The sequence below is a fragment of the Dysidea avara genome, chromosome 2 (genome assembly GCF_963678975.1).
Source record: "Dysidea avara chromosome 2, odDysAvar1.4, whole genome shotgun sequence".
NCBI lineage: Eukaryota > Metazoa > Porifera > Demospongiae > Dictyoceratida > Dysideidae > Dysidea > Dysidea avara.
Genome location: NC_089273.1, coordinates 24,552,273 through 24,574,693, shown reverse-complemented (window position 1 = coordinate 24,574,693; position 22,421 = coordinate 24,552,273). Strand labels below are relative to the sequence as shown.

At 35.9% G+C, this 22,421-nt stretch overlaps 2 protein-coding genes across 5 annotated transcripts; both read right to left on the bottom strand.

Annotated features, from left to right (window-relative positions):
* Positions 1-5,567: 5,567 nt before the first annotated feature.
* LOC136246916 (uncharacterized) lies at positions 5,568-7,697 on the bottom strand. 4 transcript variants are annotated; one of them, XM_066038513.1, is made up of 8 exons: positions 7,226-7,694; positions 7,011-7,107; positions 6,700-6,864; positions 6,607-6,631; positions 6,388-6,497; positions 6,237-6,338; positions 6,102-6,191; positions 5,568-5,975 (listed from the first exon to the last, which is right to left on the bottom strand). In XM_066038513.1, exons 5-8 carry the CDS (start codon positions 6,451-6,453, stop codon positions 5,922-5,924), a joined length of 312 nt encoding a protein of 103 aa, XP_065894585.1. In that variant the 5' UTR covers positions 6,454-6,497; positions 6,607-6,631; positions 6,700-6,864; positions 7,011-7,107; positions 7,226-7,694; the 3' UTR covers positions 5,568-5,921. The 4 variants fall into 4 exon arrangements, 3 of the variants coding, with proteins under 3 accessions (XP_065894585.1, XP_065894582.1, XP_065894584.1); XM_066038510.1 differs by having other exon boundaries at positions 6,607-6,864; positions 7,158-7,693; XM_066038512.1 differs by having other exon boundaries at positions 6,607-6,864; positions 7,222-7,693.
* Positions 7,698-16,812: 9,115 nt separating this feature from the next.
* LOC136246915 (protein NLRC5-like) lies at positions 16,813-21,811 on the bottom strand. The gene has a single exon (XM_066038509.1). The coding sequence runs from the start codon at positions 21,527-21,529 to the stop codon at positions 17,078-17,080; it is 4,452 nt and encodes a 1,483-aa protein (XP_065894581.1). The 5' UTR covers positions 21,530-21,811; the 3' UTR covers positions 16,813-17,077.
* Between the last annotated feature and the right edge of the window lie 610 nt (positions 21,812-22,421).

The following is a 22,421-nucleotide window of genomic DNA, read 5'->3' as shown; positions in this document are numbered from 1 at the left end:
AAAGCGACCTTTATTAGAAAAATTAGGAAACAAGAAAACTGATTGTCCAAGTTCATTAATATTAACTATAACAATTCCTTCCAATAAAGTAATAAGAATGGGTCACTTAAATCCTGTGAAAATATCACATCCAGCAATTATCAAAATGTGTTTTAATCATGATCATCCAGTAGACTCAGCACATGCCCTTAGTTTTCGACCGATTGCCTTACAAACAAAAGAGACATATTTTCAACTATTCAGATGTGGGAATTCCACTGCAACAGCCCAGCATACTTATGAAATTCGAATGATGTTAGAAGCTGATGAGGAAGAAGCTATGGTTATGTTAAGTGATAGGGCTTGTAATCCTAACCCACAAGATGTTTCTCGTCTCTATGACGATTGGAGAAAGGAAGACCTTGGACCAGAAAATGGAAATGATATGTTCAGAAAGCTAGATGAAATGATCAAGAGTTACAATGAGACAACGGGTGGGAAAATTGTGATGCAAAAATATGCTGCAGAGTTATATGATGCTGAAGTATCAAAGTGTGATACAGGAAATGTGACCGGATTTTTTTGCGAAAAGGTACCTTTTTCACACACAAAATTTGACCCATTTTTTGAACTTTAAAGCTTCACAACTATTTTATCATGGCATATAATTGCATGAAATTTTCAATGAATGTAGCTACATTATCTGGCTACATTTTGATACTAAGAACAAGTTAATCAGTATAAGGAGTCAAGTGTTACATCATTTTGTTCGCTGGTATGTCAAATGTGTGAAAAAGGTACCTTTTCGCAAATCCGGTCACAAATGAAGATGGATCACCTCACAAAAAAAGAGTGCTCCAACTCCTTTGAATGTTGTTATATGTACCCCTTTAACGGCTAGAGTACATGAGAATATTCCTCAGGCTGGAGAGATAGCTTTTATAGATTCGACCTCAAGTTTAGATCGTTACAATCTCTCAATGTTTGTAATTTCAACTAGCCATTCAGGAGGTGGTCTTCCCTTAGGGGTAATGATGAAAAGGCAACAACTTTAGAGGATGCACTATAGCTACCTGATAAGGCATTTTTTGGTCAAGGTCCTTCAACTGGTCCTAAAATAATAATGAGTGATGACAGTTCATCACAAAGCCAGGCAGTAACTGCAATATGGCCTGAAGCAAGGCAACTTCTATGTGTGTTTCATGTACCCCAAAGCTATTGGACCTGGCTTCATGTTGGGAAAAACCGCATTCTGGCAATTCACCGACAGCCATTGATATTAAAAGTCTCGTTTACGCCAAAACTGAGCAAAAGCTTTGTAGCAAATATGATGAACTCTTGAAAGATGAAACAGCTATTATGTATCCACGATTCATTCAGCATGTCAAATTTCACTGGTCAAGGAAGCAAAAGTGAGAATATGTCATTGGCAACATTTGCTTGTGCAAGGAAACCACACAAATAACTATGCAGAAGCTGGCATAAAGATTATGAAAAAAACTCGTTTTTTCATATGTCAAAGTATATAATTTGACTGAAATGATATCTTTTGTTGTTAACACAATGGATCTGTACTACAAACGGAAGCTTCTTCATCTTGCAAGCAACTGAATTGAACAATTTATAAGCCTCCGCTTTTGTGGGATGAAGTCAAGTACAATTCCTAAAGAGAGTATAAAACCAACTAAAGATCCCAATGTGTTTATGATAGAAAGTCGACAGTCTCATGAAATAGTTTACACTCTTGACATGCAGTGTTTGTACCTGTCCTAAAAGGAATGATGGATCTCCATGTTCTCATCAAGCAGCGATTACAAAACACTTTCACTGTGCATCATCCAATAGCATTCCAACTATGTTTCCAGAGAATAAGCAGAATTAGCAATGATTACTTTAGGCAATAAGGCTGTACAAGGTTTGAGCTACTTCTTTTCTTTATACCAAAAGGTTGAAGAACTAATGTGCATCATCCACTACAGATTGTGTCGAAGAAATTACAGTTGGCAGTGCAAGCAGCACTGATTTTTCATCAAATTCATGGAAAATAATTAAAGAAGGTTCATTGGATGACCTTAATGATAGCAGCCAACACCTTGTTCTGTCAAGTAGTGATACAGTCAGCCAAACTCTTGATACAATTGACACACACAGTGCATTTGATGATTATCAACAGTGTGTTTCTACTTCTTTGCTTGATGATGTTGAATTTGTTTTCACTGATCTAAAGAACTGTGTTGCATCTGCTCAGGTAGCCATCTAAGTACAGGAGTCAAAAAGTTTTGTGATAGGTACAGAATGATGATTCAACAGTACCCTAACTACAACATATTAACATCTGCTTTCTACAAATTTGGTTGGGTGTTTGGTGGCACTACATCCACACAAGTAGGGTCATTATGACACAGTAGAAGAATTTCCATTCAAGCAACTGCTGCAGGTCGCCATTCCAAGACACTGTCACAAGGGAAACAAAGAACCCAGTCAGTTAAACTTGAAGCGTCAACTCAATGCACAGAAAATGAGCTTGTCGGCTGATATCATATTCCTGTAAGAAATTCAAAACCACCGAAAAGGCAACATTCTTTTAGTACAAATGCAAATTGGGCCAGCAGAATGCTGGCAAATGGTAACTTTGTATTTGAACAGATTTATTGTAGCATGTTGTGTCCACAAAATTGTACTTACACTTTCTGTTGAGCAATAAGATCTTGTTAAAACTTCAAACACCTGTTGTTACTATATATAAATTAGTCAGATGGCTTATGGCTTCTTGTAATTACTAAATACTATAATTATTATAGTACATCGTAAATCTTGTGTGGCTTGTATACCAAATATTTATGCAGTATGGTAGACTAAGTAGTGTTTTCCAGAACAACCGATTCAGCTCGACAAACATACAGTGAAACCTTGGTCACAAGATTACTTTGCCTTATTAGGTAGGTAGCTGTTTCAGACAGGTGGATTAGTGTATAAACTCTAAAGTCAGTCATTTTAGAGAGGTGACCTTTGTGTACAGGTGGCACTGTACATTCCGTCAGCCCATCTGCTTATATGATAAATGTATATTTACTGTCTTCCATGGCCATTCTGAACACCAATTGTGACCCAGATACGGTGTGAGAGGTGTCCCAGTGCTACAAACAATTAACACAGTTGCCAATTGGCTAGTTTACTTCAACTCTTAGTGCTATTTATACATTTTCAATTCATCAACCTACAAAACATTTGCTTCTAAATTGTGGCTGACCAATTTTTGACCCTTATTTCTATTTCTGGAGCTTGAATTTCAGGAGTCTAAATGTGACTGGGCCAGTGAAAATAGGGAATGTGGACATATGGGTTTTGCCTACTTTTTCACACTTTCATTACTCGTACCATTATACTATGGCAATGCAATTTTTAGCACTTAGTAAGCATTCAGTTGGCTTTATGATGCAAGTTACAGAATACCAATATTCTGTTCCAGCAATGAGATATATTACCTGTAGAGTGATGGGTGTAGTTTGCGTCCACATGCCCTAGCCCGGTCACAAAATATATGTGCATACACTAACTACTTATACAAAAGCATGCAACATCTCAATGTTTCACAATCAGTATGGGATCCAGCTTTCTGTGAGGCTTTACATACTGTAGTATAGAAAATTCCAGTATAATATTTAGATCCCATGTTACCCTTGGACATGATCAATAACTTCACACATCATCACCACTAAGTGACTGAACCAGTGATGTGTAAAAGGACTGTACATGTACATGTGTTAACACACAATGGATCATTATGTACACCCACAAGTAAAATTTTTATACATCATGACTGAATCAGACTGATAGTCATCGGTTAACTTCAGCAGTCATGGTGCATTATTTCAATGCTAGTCAACACTGTATTTGACATCATGACATTCGAGATTCCTTCAGAAGCATAACCTTGCATAATTGTCCTTGCGTTCATCACCCCGCCTGCCTTTTGATCCACTCAGCTCAATTCCTAGGAAGTGTCTAGATACCTGGCTATCTCAGTATAATTATTCATTCCAACAAAACATATCAAGCAGTCCATGAATAGCAACTCGACAGCACAGTGGTCACATGGTGTATCATGCCTTCTGTAAAACAAACAAAAACAATAATCTACAAAATGTGAAAAGGTTTCCAAGTCAGAATTGGGCCCAAAAAAATTCACCTATCTCACGTGATATCGCCAAATCAACACTTTTCACTGTCAGCAAAGATGAATGGAACACAAAGGAGGACACTCATAAGTCCATGAAGAATGCATTGTACACACTGCAGTACAACGTTTTTACACCCAGGCTTTTTAAGGCCGCACCATTTTTTCAAAGCTTGGCTGTTTTTGTGTGGATTAATTTTACTTTATAAAAGGAAATGGTAGTTATAACATTATATAATTAAAGGGAGAAAACATCCATCCCAATGGCGGATCCAGGATGGGACATTTGGGGCAAATGCCCACCCCCCCTTCAAGAAATTGCATACAAGATCGAGATACTCTAATAGAGCAGTCAATTACTCTAATAAAGCAGTCACAATGTTCATGAGGCAGTGTAGCTTACCTATGAAGCTATAAATAGGATTTTATTTTACATAACAGACGTGATATATTTGGTAAAGGATAACTAGCTATTATTGTTGTGACCTCTTTTTTTTTTTGGTCTTCAACTGTTTTTCAGCAAGGTGCCCCCCCCCCCCTCTTTCCAAACTCTGGATCCGCCCCTGCATCCCTCCTGGAATGTAATACTCAGCAGGAACTTGGGTAACCAGGAATGAGTCTTGTGGCTAAAGGAATTTCTCCTTTCACCCATAATCTCATTTGATTGCATTTACCTCATCTATAGACTGTAGCACAAGTTACTATGAGTGCAATATGAGACAGTCAGTATATCCGAGAAGTCAAAGTACAGCATTCACTTCTTCAATTTCCCTTTTTGCCTAGCTACCTGTTATACTGTAAAGCACTTATATTATAGCAATAGCAGTAATTTCAATCTGCGTTCTTTGTTTTTTCTGTGACACAGATCAGTTACTGGTAATGACTCAGCCAAAGCAGACAAGTGTAGTGGTGGCACAACCCTAGGCAACAGATGTGAATGCACATTATCCCCAACCAAAGGCTCAGTCAGCCAAGACAGGATAATGTTGTTACTGTGACAGAATCACAAGTAACAGATGTTAATCCCCAAACAATGGCTCAGCCAGAACAGACAAACATAGTAGTGACCCAACCACATACAACAGATGTGAACACACACAATCTCCAAACAAACCAGAATAAAGATGATTGTTGTGCTCAGTGTTATAAAAAAAGCAGCAATTTTTGTGCTTCCAGTTATTGCAGTATATAATGCCAGCAGATATATTGCACTGTTAAAACTCGGTAGTTAAAATAACACAATATTATGTGTTACTTACGGGTACCAAAAATGACTATCAGTGTAAGTGTTGATATAGCACATAAAAGTCTGTGTCGTATTAGCGCAAATTATTTTGTTACTTTAGCTAATCTCTGTGTTATTTTTACCCTTGGCCATGCTGAAATAATCACTACTTATTTGTTACTATAACTAACTTGTTGGATTTACAGTATGAAAAAATATTTTAGTGACATTGTAGTAAAAGTAATGTTACAACAAAATGTACATACATAGTACAGAAACACACTAGCAGAATGTTGAGTGCATTACTGTTTAAGACAGTTTCTCTGTATCTCAAATGAGCCCTGCCTGGAGAGGACCAGGATTGGGACAAAAAGATATCCCCACAGCAACTTCTCATTTAAAAGGAGGCAATTGTTCCACTGCTCAGGGTAGGCGATGTTGTAGTACAACCCAACTACAGCAGCAACAGAGATCATCAACGTCCAAGTAGATGAGATTCTCTATGACCAAAGTATTATAGTCTTGCATTGCAGAACCTATTTATGGAGCAGCAGTTGCATGGTTTTCAATTTCACTTTCAGTGTTGTCACCATTCTGTAAGCATACAAATATGATGTAAGCTAAGTAGAGTTGGTACATAATTTTACTTTAATGTATGAATAATACTTGCTTACATAAAACATTTTATATAACTGCACACATATGCATGCATTTACGTACCTCCAGCACTACAATCAACCCATCTGATGGCTTCATTTCTTTGTGCATCAGCTTCGGCACAATAAATATAACAATAGAAATATCAGGGGCCTGTAGAAACATCATGATTTACTGTACATGCATTCGTGCACTTACAGTTGACAAGTTCCTCAGTTTTGATACTAGATTGTCAATAACACGGGACCAGATTTCTCTGGGTGCTTTTTCCAGCTTGCCTTTCTTCAATATCTTTGAAGTCTAATTTTGCGGTTTTCTTACTATTCAAAATTTCACTCCCACATCCTACCCCATTGTGTGTAGACTTCTTCGTCTTTACAGGAAGAGTGAAAGTAAGCTCAGAGGATGACCACATGGCTAGTTTCTAAACCAGTTTTGGTACTGCATTGTTCATCAGCCCTTTGTAAAAACAATGTGAATATGTATGCATGTATTCAGCTAGAGTATGCCAGCATGCACACATACACATACACACACACTTGCTATACATGAGAGTATTTGCACTTACATGACCATTTCCAAAACTGTCACCATTCCGTCTTCCCTTTAAGTAGACTTGGTATAATCATGCTTGCTACTATCTCACATAGTATAGCAGTGGGATATTTACAATAATTCAGCATTTTGGCAACAGTCATCTGGACAATCTCAGCCCTGGCTGAACCTTGTCATTACCTATGCTGATCATAGTTCTTTCAGAGAACTGTGATGGAACAGTGAAGTTGTCTTCCCAGGCATTTGGAACGTTTGAAAGGATAGAATCGTCCTGAAAAACAGAAAGTATACATTGTAAAAATCACCTGTTGCAGCTAATTTATTACTGGCAGAGGTATAATGGAATTACTGTAGTTACATAACTATAGCTACGCATAAATACTGGGACATCACACTCTAGACATAAACCTAGCTTACTTAACTATGTTTTCCCGGAATCAGACATTTGCTCAGGAATCTCCATGCTGCTCATTAGGGTCAATGTGGCCGTTTCCATCATTTGGCAAGGTATCACCTATAAAATGAAAGCAGTTATCTAGTTAACCATGAAATTTATTTGCACACCGTTACGCCACAGTAATTTGAACTAACTCTTTAAAGCTAAGTGGATAGCTACGTAGCTACGTACGTACAATTTCGTGAGTGCGACCGTGAGCTTGTTCCTCATAGTTTGATGCTGCTACACTGCTACTGCTGCAATACTGCTTGTACAGCTGTCATTCATATTATCGTCTGACACTGTAGAGCTGCTGCGATGTGTTGTAACAGCTACGGATGTTCACTCAGTCTTTATGGAAGATCTATCATTGTCGGTCCAAGCACACGAAGCAATTTCTTTCGGTCCGGTGCCCTAAAGTAGTAGACCAATCCCCAGTTCTTTCATGTCCTCCTTGTCGCGGCTAGTGAACTCATACAGTGCCATCATGCCGGCGATTTCGTTTTCCTTGAACATCTCCACAACAGAGTCATAATATCCCAGTGACTATCCTACAGTAGATTGCATACTTGCTCCACAGAAAATTCAGCTGCTTCCAATGCCATCGTAACTGCGAAAATGAGTTTAAAATACCTTATTCACGTGATAAAGATAGGAAATTCCAGGGTATTTGCGTTACATCGCTTGTATTCACATGGTTATTGTAGGATATTCCAGGATACTAATAATTTATGTTGAAATGTCATTAGGTTGCGGTGCACTAATTGCTAGGGAGTGGTAGCCATCTGTCACTCAGACAGGGCCGCCCACAGGGGGGGGCAACTGGGGCATTTTGCCCCGGGCCCCAGCCTGAAAGGGGCCCCAGGAGGCCCCATGAAGGGCCCCCTGAATACCTGTTTAAAAGATCGATATACTCTAATAGAGCAGTCAGATCTAAATACTCTAATAGAGCAGTCACAGTATTCTTCAAAGGAGCAGTGTAGCAAGCTTATAGATAAGGAGATATGGTTGGTGATGGGTAGTTATTGTCATTGCCAGCAGGTTGTGACCTTTTTTTTTTTTTTTTTTTTTTTTTTGGTCTTCACCTTACAACTTGGGTCAAGGGCCCCACTTTAACTCTTTGCCCTGGGCGGCCCTGCACTCAGACTGTACACAATCTTGTATATGGTCAATTAAAGCATAGTTAATGTACCGCAGACATGAAGCTAGCTATATGGCTGCTAGGCATGAGGCTATTATGTTCCAAAAATTGAGCATTATGCTTTTGAGCAGTGCTCAAAAATTCACCTATTATGCTTTTGAGAATTGCCCATTATTCCCAAAATTATGCCACCATAATTGGCTAATAATGCCAGTTTATTGCTGTATCAGACCATTTTATTGATGTTTAAGATCCAAATAGTCTTGAATTCTTTAGCTGATTGCTGTATTAGAGTATTTCGTTTCAATGTGACTGCTTTATTAGAGTAAATAATATCTAATCCAAAACAGCCAAGCTGTAAAAAAAGTGTGCGGCCCTCAGAAAGGCTATGGTGAAAAAAGATGTGAAATCCAAGGTGGCGGCCAAGAAATGGCTGTGATGGTAGGTTAATGGTAAAAATTTTAATAACGACAATTCAGGTGAATTTTCGTGCCGCTTCACAAAATTTACCTAAATTGTCATTATTAAAATTTTTACCATTAACCTACCATCACAGCCATTTCTTGGCCGCCACCTTGGATTTCACATCTTTTTTCACCATAGCCTTTCTGAGGGCCGCACACTTTTTTTACAGCTTGGCTGTTTTGGATTAGATTTCATTTCTTTTTGTATTTGTATACCCCAAAGCCGGCCTATGGCCAGCTTTGGAACTTTTTTAACCTATGTTTTTTTCTTTACTACAGGAAGAAGAAAAGATGAAGTAGATGTACTTTAAATAGTTTATCAGTAAATGTACAAATTATATATACTGTATAATACATATGTGACCGGATTTGCGAAAAGGGGTCTTCCACACACATCCAATTTGCCAACTTTGACAATTGATAACTTCAGATTGGAAAGAGCTATTGCCTTGAATTTTGGACAGTGGTGAGCACCACTATCGCTGAATACATGGTGAAAGTTTCAGGTTAATATGTTACTTGAACATTGAGGTATGGTCTCCAACGTTTACGGAATTGGATGTGTGTGGAAGACCCCTTTTCGCATATCCGGTCACATAATATTATATTGATTACAGAAATCTCCATGGTGGTTTCTTTGTAACTGAACACTCTACAAGGTGACTTCTTCTAATTGCTCTCTCTACAGGGTGAATTGTTTGTAGCTGAACGATCTACAAGGTAACTTCTTCTAGCTGATCTCTCTACAGGGTGATGTGTTTGTAGCTGAATTCTGTATAGGTGATTTGTTTGCAGCTGAGCTCTTTACTGAATGGTTTCTTTGTAGCTGAACTCTCTAAAAGGTAACTTCTTCTAACTGATCTTTCTACAGGGCAATTTGTTTCTGGCAGAATTTTCTACAGGGTGATTTCTTTGCAGCTGAACTCTCTACATGGTGGTTTCTTTGTAGCTGAACTCTCTACAAGGTAATTTCTTCTAACTGATCTCTCTACGGGGAGATTTGTTTGTAGCTGAACTATCTACAAGGTAAGCTGATCTCTCTACAGGGTGATTTGTTCGTAGTTGAATTCTGTACAGGTGATTTGTTTGCAGCTGAGCTCTTTACAAAATGGTTTCTTTGTAGCTGAACTTTCTCCAAGGTAACTTCTTCTAACTGATCTTTCTACAGGGTGATTTGTTTGTAGCTGAACTATCTACAAGGTAATTTCTTCTAGCTGATCTCTCTACAGGGTGATTTGTTTGTAGCTGAATTCTGTACAAGTGATTTGTTTGCAGCTGAGCTCTTTACAGAATGGTTTCTTTGTAGCTGAACTCTCTACAGGGTGATTTGTTTGTAGCTGAAATCCCTACAAGGTAACTTCTTCTAGCTGATCTTTCTACAGGGCGATTTGTTTGTAGCTGAGTTCTCTACAGGGTGTTTGTTTGCAGCTGAATTCTCTACATGGTGGTTTCTTTATAGCTGAACTCTCTACAAGGTGACTTCTTCTAGCTGATCTCTCTACAGGGTGATTTGTTTGTAGCTGAACTCTCTACAGGTGATTTGTTTGTAGCTGAACTCTCTACAAGGCGATACTTCTAGGTTATCTCTCTACAGGATTCCTTGTTTCTAACTGAACTCTCAACAGGGTGATTTGTTCATAGCTGAACTTTCTACTGGGTGATTTGTTTGCAGCTGAACTCTCTAAATGGTGGTTTCTTTGTAGCTGAACTCTCTACAATGTGACTTCTTCTAGCTGAACTCTCTACAAGGTGACTTGTTTCTAGCTGATCTCTCTACAGGGTGACTTGTTTCTAGCTGAAGGTGATTTGTTTGTAGCTGAACTCTCTACATGGTGGTTTCATTGTAGCTGAACTCTCTACAAGGTAACTTCTTCTAGCTGATCTTTTTACACTGCATATTTGTTTGTAGCTGAGTTCTCTACAGGGTGATTTGTTTGCAGCTGAACTCTCTACATGGGAGTTTCATTGTAGCTGAACTCTCTAAAAGGTGACTTCTTCTAGCTGAACTCTCTACAGGATGATTTGTTTGCAGCTGAACTCTCTACGTGGTAGTTTCTTTGTAGCTGAACTCTCTACAATGTGACTTCTTCTATAGCTGATCTTTCTACAGGGTGATTTGTTTGTAGTTGAACTCTCTACATGATAGTTTCTTTGTAGCTGAACTCTCTACAAGGTGATTTCTTCTATAGCTGATCTTTCCACAGGGTGATTTGTTTGTACCTGAACTATCTACATGATGGTTTCTTTGTAGCTGAACTCTCTACAAGGTAACTTCTTCTAGCTGATCTCTCTACAAGACAATTTGTTTGTACCTGAACTCTCACATGATTGTTTCTTTGAAGCGGAACTCTCTACAAGGTGATTTCTTCTAGCTGATCTTTCTACAAGGTGATTTGTTTGTAGCAGAACTCTCTACAAGGAAACTTCTTCTAGCTGATCTCTCTACAGGGTGAATTGTTTGTAGCAGAACTCTCTATACATGATTTGTTTGCGGCTGAATTCTCTACATGATGGTTTCTTTGTAGCTGAACTCTCTACAAGGTAACTTCTTCTAGCTGATCTCTTTACAGGGTGAATTGTTTGTAGCTGACACTGTGAAAAAAGAGGGATATAAGATGGTATTTCCAGTGGCTTATTGAATACAAAAAAGCTTGGTATAACCTGTATTATACTAACAATCTCATGTAAGACTTCAGTTAATGTGTTAAATATACTGAAACCATATATGCGATGGTATAGTGTGGGCATTATACTAGATATAAGCTATTTGAGGTAATGTGGTAAATAAACTGAAACCATATATGCAATAGTATAGTATGGATTATACTAAAGTATAAAATGAGTATAATACAGGATTTATATTAAGGCTTATTTGTATTCAATAAGCCACTGGAAATACCATATTATATCCCACTTTTTGCACAGTGTGAACGATCTACAAGGTAACTTCTTCTAACTGATCTCTCTACAGGGTGATTTGTCTGTAGCTGAACTCTCTACAAGGAAACCTCTTTTAACTGAGCTCTGTACAGGGTGAATTGTTTGTAGCTGAACTATCTACAAGGTAACTTCTTCTAGCTGATCTCTCTACAGGATGATTTGTTTGTAGCTGAACTATCTACAAGGTAACTTCTTCTAGCTGATCTCTCTACAGGGTGATTTGTTTGTAGCTGAATTCTGTATAGGTGATTTGTTTGCAGCTGAGCTCTTTACAGAATGGTTTCTTTGTTGTAGCTGAACTCTCTACAAGGTAACTTCTTCTAGCTGATGTATCTACAGGGTCACTAGTTTGTAGCTGAATTCTCTACATGGTGGTTTCTTTGTAACTGAACTATCTATAAGGTGACATCTTCTAGCTGATCTTTCAACAGGGTGATTTGTTTGTAACTGAACTCTCTACAAGAAAACTTCTTCTAACTGATGTCTGAACAGGGTGAATTGTTTGTAGCTGAACTCTCTACAGGGTGATTTGTTTGTAGCTGATCTCTATACAGGTTACTTATTTCTAACTGATCTCTTGAATTCTGTTCAGGGTGACTGCTCTATTAGGATGACTGCTCTATTAGAGTATCTCGATCTCGCACTTGCTACACCAAGTTGGATTTCGTGTTATAACTCCGTGGCTTTAAGTCTGATTCTTCTACACCATTGAAGAGCCTTTCTAAGATGATAACTCCATCTGTACAGCGATTTTCAAAGCATTACCCCAAGTGGTTTATCTGGTAGGCGTGGCAAGCATAATAATAATAATAATAATAATAAAAATTAGCTAATCTCGATTGCATAATTGTTACACACTGTTTTATTTTTTCGCTGTATCTTCCTGGTTTTTAGCTCGATTTCTTTCAAACCACAAAAGGTTTGAGGTTCAATAGTTAACCTATTCACCCACCGATTTTCAGCTTCTTCCCATACGCGGTTTACCCTGTAGGCGTGACAACATATTGGTGTTATTTTTCGTGCATAATCGCTCATAACTCTTTGCCTGTTTATGGTATTACAGCCAAAGTTGGTACCGAGATGCGCCTTTATACCCCCCTTCTGTGTGCCAAATTTCAAGGCAATCGGATAACGCGTTCGTGTTTTATAGTAGTTTTTGTAAGTGTGCGAAAAGAGGAAGAAAAATAAGAAGAAGAAAAAAAAACGAAGAAACTAAGCCAATTTTTGAAGTCGCATATCTCAGGAATGCCTGAAGCGATTTCGCTCAAATTTGGAATGTGGAGTACTGAAGTTGGAGGGAATGTACACAGCAAAATTTGTCTTGTTTCATCAAGGCAGCACAGAGCTACGGAGGTGCGAAAATTGCGTTTTCTTTCTTCCTGTCAATATACTCACGGGGTTGCGCGCCGGCTTCTTGGGCCGCACGACACACTACCGTGTGTCTTGATTCAGTGACTGCTCTATTAGAATTTCTGACTGCTCTATTAGAGTATCTCGATCTTTTTAAACGGAATTGTGCAAGCTTTATAATCACTTGAAAATGCTAGCATAATTCTTGATTCCCACACATATCTATTATGCCGGCATAATCGCCGCATCCCTAATGGCTGCGCGTAAACATTAGCTATAAGTCAAGCAGGCTTGAGGGAAATATCTAAACTATACTCAACCAACTTTAACTAATGCGAATATAATAATATTATATAGCTAGCTACTGTTTCAGCAATACATCGATGTCACCTCTGTGAAAACTTTTGTGCTATCTTTTAAACTTCTGTTGGTTCATATTGCAAAAGTATAATATACTTCTGATTTTACTCTACTGTGTGGAATTGATCTACATTTATCAACTTTCATGCATTTAAGTGGCACACCGTACTGTAAATTCAAAAGTATGAAGTTCATACTGATGGTATGACTCCTGCAGTCATTTATGTAGTAATGCTATAGCTAAGTGACTGCAGGAGTCATATACCATCGATTTACAGTGTTACAGAAGAAGCACCGATTGATTACTATCAAAGGTAGCTAATAGATTTGACCACTGGCCAAAGTGCTAGAGATATCGAGGGAGACACACTACACAAAGTGTGGAATTTTTTTGATCTACAATAGACAATTCGTAGAGCCGGCATTCTGGCTTTGGCTCAACATTTCATTCTAGTACTATACCAGATAACCAAATTTTCTTTCAGTTTAACATTCATGTGTTGTTTAAGGAAAATCTATGAAGGTGCATCATGCATTTGAAGATCACCTTGTAGCCTTATATTTTCACATATTTTGGTTAGCATTCAAAGAATGCTTTTAAACTGTAGTTGAGGTGAGATAAATATAATTAGTTAATTAACCATAAGCATAATTAGAAACCATATAGTTGTCAAATATATTGAAGAGTCTATGTGATCATGTTGTTTTTTTTCCCTGTTGTTCAAATGCAGAAGTTCACAGAATGAAAATAGGCATGGTAGTGCCATCGTCACCTCTACTGAAGATCACACATATCACAAGTTTGTCAGAATTGAAGAACTGTTTGTCTACCATTCAAATGTTATACTAGGCCTGCAAACTCTAAATGTTATTGAGTACTCTGACCACTACCATTCCTGGATAGTTGAACCATCAAACATCTTTACCACTGTCCATGTAAAAGATCTCCAAAGCAGACAAATTCTCACTCTTCGCCCAGTTAGAGGTTTCATAACTCTAAAGTGTGCTTTGCAATAAACAACAAAAGCATGTAAACTCTAATAAACTGTGTACAGCTATTACTATGTAACCATCTCGGTTGCTGAAACAGCACAATCGTTTGCAAATTTAACACATCACCTGTGCTAAATTAAGTATACCTTGGTTGTAATACCACAAATGTGTTAATTCAGCATGTGGGTTGTTACATCAGCAACCTTTGTGGCTAGTAAAATTAGCATATCATGTGTTAAAACAACTACCCATGGAATAATTTACCCCAAGAAGTAGCATGTGCAGCATCAGTTGATGATTTTAAGAAATTGATTGACCAATATTCATCTAACACTATGTATAAATGTATGTAATTAGTCTACTTGTACTTTTTTTTACCTGTTGATCAGGTGTAACAGGCTGTTTAGCCTTATAAATTACCTGTAATGAATAATAATAATAATAATTTTTAACAGTGTGCTTTTGGTATCAGATGTGCCCTATTGTGGAGGACCTCTTCATGGTGGATTCCATACTGTTGTCATGAATAACAAAGCTAAAATACAGTAATTTTGTGATAGCTGTTTATACCTTCACACTCGGAATAAAATAAATTTTGTACAGCATGGCTACTCTATATTGGTATGACAAACGCATGCATCATGTAATCAATAATTATTATAATAAATTAAAACCATCTTCGCAAAAACCAGTATACTAAACCAGACTCAAAGTTACTTAAATGTCAGACATTGTGAAACTGTAAGCTGTTCAGAATCTTCTAATATTTGGAACTAGATATAATGGAAAATATGGAAACTATAAACAATTAATAGTTGTGGCCCTACTGTATTATACTTATAAACAGACCTATTTATATTGCACAATTACGCAGTGATCATTACCAGTGTATATTAATGATACATAAATTGATATATAATACTAGAGGGCAACTCCTATACGGCTCTATTAGAATGTGTTGATCTTTCATGACATCCATGATTTATTGTAGTATACCTCACTGCTTGAAGTTTCTTAGTTTACTAGAGTGGTATATCCCCAGTATATGGAACAGTTAATTGTTTGGAATTTTAGTAGCTTTTCAGTAAACCTGCATTCACTGATGTTTACTGAGAGTTTAAAACTTAGTAAAACAATTATGTTCCATATACTTAAAGTTACTGACATTTTACTATCAGTATAACTGGGCACAACTACAGTAAAGCAGCTTAACAAATTAGTAAACTAAGAACCTTCAAGCAGTGCATGTACATGTGCATGGAAAAGCTTATAAACAATAAATATGTGACCGGGCCTGCGAAAACAGGGCATGTGGGCACAAACTACACCCTATCACTCTACAGCTCATATCTCAGTACTGGAAACATATATTTCCATTCTGTAACTTGCATTATGATGCCAATTAAATACTTACTAAGAGCAGAAAATTGCAATGTCATAGCATAATGGTACAAAATGTTATGTGTGATGAAAGTGTGAAAAAGTAGGTAAAAATCATGTGCCCACATGCCCTATTATCGCAGGCCCGGTCACATATATGGAAAGCTGCATGAGTCAGTATGATAAAAAGGAAAATCATTACAGTTAGCTAGTAGTTAGTCCATGTAACATCACCATGTACGTACTGAAATCAACTTCCTTTAGCTTATTGACATAATAATGAGACATGCTGTAAAAACAGTTTTACCAACCTGATAAATTGCAATCTATCAAGCATCAAAAAGTACTTCCAGTCATCTGATTCTTCATGGTGTAATTCATTTATCACCACTATACATTCCATTGAATTGTAACTACAATATTCTTTTATTTCTTCCCAAATGATTTTTATGTTGAGGAATCAATGTAACTTATTGTAATTATAGTACCTCTCTTGTCTGTTTTGTATGTTGTTGCATGATTAGTTATATATAGATTGTTTTTGTTGGTAGATACGTGTGCTTCAGAGGGAACAACGGCTCTTCCGACTACTGTGAGGATAAATCAAAGTGAACTTTTAAAGATCTAGATTTGGTTGAAATATTGTTAATCTGTTATTTGGTCAAGTAAAACTCATGTCCAAATACTCAAGTGATATATGTGACCAGATTTACAAAAAAGGTACCTTTTTCACACACAAAATTTGACCCATTTTTGAAATTTCATACTTTTTTTAATCATAGCATACCATTGCTTGAGTGTGGCTATGGTATCTGGCTGCATTTTGATACCAAGTGCAAGTTAATCAGTGTAAGGAATCAAATGTTACATCATTTTGTTTGCTAGTATGTAAAATGTGTGGAAAAGGTACCTTTTTGCAAATCCAGTCACATATTATAACAAGAGCAAATGCAATACTATTAGTTGTTTCATTGATGATAAGGATGTTGCACCTTAACCCCCCAAAAAATAATAATATGACAAAGAGCTGGTAGCCTGTCAAATACTCTAATAGAACAGTCAGGTATTGCAGATCAAGCTACTGCCACAACATTGTTCCAATTCTAAAGAAACCAGAAATTCAATAAAATATTGGATTATGTAACAGTCCATTTTTTTGTAAGCTGCGTCAATCGATAATCAATAATGATTATTAGTACTACAACTTGTTAATAATTTATATACTACACTCACATTAACATTAAAGTACAAATGCTCACAGTAGCTATATATATTTTGTGACACACGTGCAGTGAAAGAAATTAAATATAGAATTCAAACACTTCTACTGTTCAGGTATATGTACACTAACAATGAGTAAATAATAATGAAGTACAAAAAAAATTGAGGCTCTAATTTTTACATGCGACTATAATTACAACTATAGGGTAGTAAAGTCAACTTCTTTTAACATTCTAAACTTTTTATGATCTATCATCATTCGAATTATTGCTAACCCATTATTTGGCCAAGTACAGTAACTCATGTCCAGATACTCTAGTGATGTATTACTAGAAAGAGCTGATGCAATACCAACAGCTGCTTTATCACTGATAATGTTGTAACTTAAATCAAGTTGTTGTAAGGATGAAATTTGTTCTAAAGCATTGGTAATATAACATAACCCTAAATCTTCCAATTCACAATCAGACAGTGATAACTGTTTTAATGAAGGGATGTTATAAATAGCTGATGAAATTTCCTTTGCTGCTCTGTATGTTATGACATTAGAACTTAGCAAGAGACATTCAATTGAGGTTGCTACACTCAAACTTTTAGCGACAACAATGATTTCATCTTTCTGTAGTGCGCAGTCAGACAAATTTAGGTATTTTAGGCTTTTATTATTCGTAATAACTGACCCAACTGATATGCCACCAGGGATGGTGCATGAACCTAAATTCAAATAGTTGAGTGAAGTGCACATACTTAACATTGACAGAACATTACACATATCTTTATCTGTCAGACCACAGCAGCATAAGTTCAAATAACACAATCCATCATTTTTGATTAACTGTTGCTGTTGTTGTGTGTAATTAAACTTGATGGGCAGAATTTCTGCTTCACAGTTGAAACTCAAATCAAGATGCTGTACAGAACATGGTGAGGTAAGAGCTACAGTGACAAATGACATCACTTGAAATTGTGACAATTTACAGTTAGACAAGTGTAATTGCTGTAAAGTACACACTCGTTTCATGAACGATTTTATATCTTCCGTAAGCCTGCCATTTACTTTGTTGCAGCTTAAATTAAGATATTCCAATATCTCATTATCTTCAAGGGCAGACAAAATTTTATGCATACCAAGATCTGATGTATTGCAATTTGAGATATTCAAGTATTGAAGAGCATTAACAGTAAGTAAAGCAACAAGATCTTCTGCGGTTTGATCATTTATGACATTTCCTTCTAAATTAAGATGCTTTAGTGTTTTTAGTTGCTTATAAATGCATGACACAATCATAAATGTTTCATCTTCAGTAAAGCAGTTTGAGAAACAGATATTTTGTAACCCAATGTTACTAGACACTACAGGAGCTACGTCTTTGGCAGTATTTGAAGTAATATGATTTTCACTAATGTTAAAAGACAGTAGAGTTTTGATTTGTGCAAGAGCATCAGAAATGATATGGATGCCAAAATCCTTTATATCACAACCACTTAAATTTAAATATTGCAGGGATGCATTGTTAGTAATGACTGAGGCTACTTCAACTGCAGCTTCATCAGTTACTTCATTTCGCGATATATCCAAGAATTGTAGAGCTGACAGTTTACTGATAGCTTTAGCAATGACAGCAACTTCTGATCCACACAATTCACAATCACTAATGTCAATATGCTTCATGTCAGTATTATTAAGTATTATCAACACAATATTATCCAGTGCTTCTTTGTGTATTCTGCTTGACTTTAAAGTCAAATACTGTAATGTATTAATATGTTCCACTGCTTGTACCATCACAAAAGCATTGTCTTCTCCTAAATCACAATTATTAAAATTTAAGTATACAATGTGTGTCATTAAAAAGGCTGAAGCTACACAATCTTTTACCTCCATTGTAATGCAGCTTAAATTGACGTAATACATTGGTTTAATGGCACTCAAACTTTCACATTTTGAATGAATACATTCATCATTGAGTAGGAAGATGAACAGCACAAAATCACTTAGGACAGCTGCTACAATGCTTTGCAAGAAAACATCTTGTATGACTCTTAATTGCAAATTAGCAACATTTGCAATTGTATTCATTAACACTTTATTGCCACTTTCAACCATAGTACAATGGCTTATGTTTACACATTGCAGTGATCTTGAAGAAATAAAACATGATAAATTATCTGCAGCACAATTGTTTATTGTATTGCAACTGATATCAAGATATTTAAGGGTTGTGCACTGAGAAATAATTTTTTCAAGTAAAAATCCTGATGTGTCACAACTGGGAATAAAAAGACTGTGCAGTTTATGATTATTTTGTATTAAACTTCCTAGAACATGTGTAGTGTTCTCGTCTACCTCATTTCTACCCAAATTAAGATACTTTAGGCTTTTAATATTTTTTAGTGCTGATAAAACAATTAGTAAATCAGATACAGATAAGCTGCAATCAGATATATTGAGATATTCAATTACAGAATACTTATGAAGGAACAATTTGCTTCTAAATGTTTTACTAGACATAGTCTTTGCATCATAACAGGACAATGCAGCAGCGATGTTTTTTGCAGCCTGTGTAGTAATGTGGTTGCCACTAATGTTGAGAGCTCTTAGAGAACTTGCACGTGCTGAAGAATTACAAATAAATTGAATTCCGATATCACTTAGGACACAATTACTCAAATTTAAATATTCCAATGATGTGTTGTTAATGATGACAAATGCTATTTCAAAAGCAACTTCATCAAGTATCTCATTTTGTGAAATATCCAAATACTGTAAGGCTGACAATTTACTCAAAGCCTTTGCAATGATGGAAAATTGTGATCCTGATAGCTTGCTATCAGACAGGTCAAGATAACTAATGTTCATATTATTGCAAATCGTTTGTGCAATATCACCAAGTGCTTCTTCAGACATTCTGAAAGAATTCAGAATAAAGTACTTCAATGTCTTGATGTGTTTAGTTAGCTGTAATATTGAAAGTATGTTGCATTCTTCAAAGTCACAATTAATAAATGTTAATGATTTTATATTTGCAGTTGAGAATGCTGTGGATATAGAATGCAACACTTCCTTGGTAAGACATTGAGATGCAAAATTGATATAATACATTGATTTGACAACATTGAAAGGTATGCAACTACTTAAAGCTTTGCTATCATAAGTAAGAAAGATGAACAGCTTGAAGTTGCTGAAAACAGCAGCATGAATGATACCATCATAACAATTTGATTCAATATTATATTGCAAATGAGCTACATTTGCAATTGATTTAGTAACACATTTATTGCCATGTTTACTTATGATGCAACCATTCATGTTCAAATATTGTAGTGATTCATGTTCAGCGATAATGGATGATAAATTATTTGCAGCATCATCAGTAACTGCATTGTGGCTGATGTCAAGATATTTCAGTGCTTTGCTGGGCTGAACAATTTTTTCAAGTAGCTGTCCTGATTCGTCAACAGTAGATAAAAGGAGGAAATTTAGATGTTCATTTGCATTTACAACATTAGGAAGATTACAATTAATGTTTCCAGTAACATCATTTGCTTGAAAACAAAAATAGTTATTGCTGAAATTCAAATATGACAAATCATTTAAATTTTCTAAAGACTCAAAAATTATGAGAAGTTCAGTAGTTTGTGCTTGACAGTTTGACATATCGAGATGTTGTAACCTTCTATTGTTATGGATTGTAGTTGCTATATCACATGCAATGCTGTACGTTATTTTATTACCACTGATATTCAGGTACTCTAACTGCTGAAGTGATGATAAACTCTTAGCTATTTCATAGAACATGTAATCTTCTAGTGGTGAGTCATTGTAAATACTATTTTCCACTTTATGTGGAAAGTCATAAAGTTCCTCTTCATTGACAGCAAATTCCACTTTAAACAGTAAATCCTCGTAAAGTTTATCTTCAACATATTCCACTGTAGTTGGATAGTTATAATGTTTCTTTTCAACATACTTCACTTTACATGGAAAGTTAGCACAAAGTTTCTTTTCAACGAACTCCAATTTAAGTGGTTCATAAAGTTTCTCTTCAACAAATGCCATTTTAAGTGGTTCATAAAGTTCTTCTTCAATATACCAAATGGGTTGACTATTAGGTGTTTTAAAACAATCAACTTTGTTAAATGATCGTTGCCAACAGCAATTTGAAATATTTATGTGGCTTAAAGCAATGTTCTTCTGAATAGTATTAGATATCACATCATATGCTATTGTGCTGGAGTTCACATCAAGGTGTTGTAATGATAATAATGATTCTATACAATTAAACACTTCCGCACAGCTACAGTTTGTAAAGGTTAAATGTGTTATTTCTTTGATATCCCTTTCAATGGAGGAATATGGATCATCTGCATCTAATTCATCATCTATGTTGATTTTGAAAATAATATCCTTAAGACAAAATTTGGAAGCCAAATACTTAGAATTCATCTTGAACAAAGAAAAATTCCAATCAATGCATTTTATTGACGACAGTGTTCTACAAGATGATGCAACTTCAACCAAACTTGTGTCCGATACAGTGAGCTTCAAATTTGTCATTTCAGAATTGTTTTTTATGACCTTTGAAAGATCAACAGCAGCAGCTTTAGTTATGGCATTAAATTTTATATTTAATTTCAATAGTGACGACATATTAGCTAAAGCTTTAGTAATACAAAGCAGTGATGCTTCCTCTAACTTACAATTTGATAATTCCAAATGTATAAGAGATGTGAAATGTTCTTTTATACAGGAGGCTATTTCAGCAGCTGCATTTCTTGTAATATTGCAGTTGTTCAGGAAAAGATATCCCAAATTACTATTGTTTAATCCTCGTGTAATATCAATAATACCTGCTTCTTGCAATTTAGTACTAGACAAATCAAGATGTGTCAAACTAGTAGTAGTTTTGTTTAATACACTTGCTAGTTTACTAGCTGCCACATTGGTGATAATGTTGTTACTCAAATTTAATCTCTTAAGTAGCTTAATATCTTTAATTGCTGCAACTATTTCTACAATAACTGACTCTTTTAAATTACATTGAGATATCTCAAGATATTCTAAGCTTTTGTTGTTTGCAATAACATAAACTAAACCACATGCTGATTTATCAGATGACATATTGATTAAACGTAGTGTCAAATGCCTCAATGAGTAAAGTTTTCTCAATAGTTGCAATACTGTCATTAAAGTGTTATCAGATATGCAAAGGTTAACTAATTCCAAATGCTCCAAATTATGACTATTGCCAAATATAGTTCCAATTACTTTCGCAGCATCATCAGTTACCTGAAAATTTGCTATTTTAATCCTTTGCAGATATTTATCCCTAAGAAATTTCTGTGTGATCATTACCCCAACATTTATCATTGTTAGCTCTTTAAAATGAAAGTTGACAAACTTCATTTTGGTCGGTGGAGTCCACTGCATTTGTAAATTGCTGGAATGTTCTGAAGTAGAGTATACAATACTATTCATGTTACTAAAGTCATTTTTAACAGATTGTGCACTGTGAAATTTAAAATCTTTTTCCTCAATAAAT

What these genes read in the sequence shown, in the direction of transcription:
- LOC136246916 (XM_066038513.1), bottom strand. Translation starts at nt 6,453, where the DNA reads ATGTGGTCATCCTCTGAGCTTACTTTCACTCTTCCTGTAAAGACGAAG. An exon ending in AGAAGTCTACACACAATGGG is followed by an intron (nt 6,339 to 6,387) that starts GTAGGATGTGGG and finishes CCGCAAAATTAG; the next exon opens with ACTTCAAAGATATTGAAGAA. An exon ending in GGTTGATTGTAGTGCTGGAG is followed by an intron (nt 5,976 to 6,101) that starts GTACGTAAATGC and finishes GTATGCTTACAG; the next exon opens with AATGGTGACAACACTGAAAG.
- LOC136246915 (XM_066038509.1), bottom strand. Translation starts at nt 21,529, where the DNA reads ATGTCGTCACTATTGAAATTAAATATAAAATTTAATGCCATAACTAAA.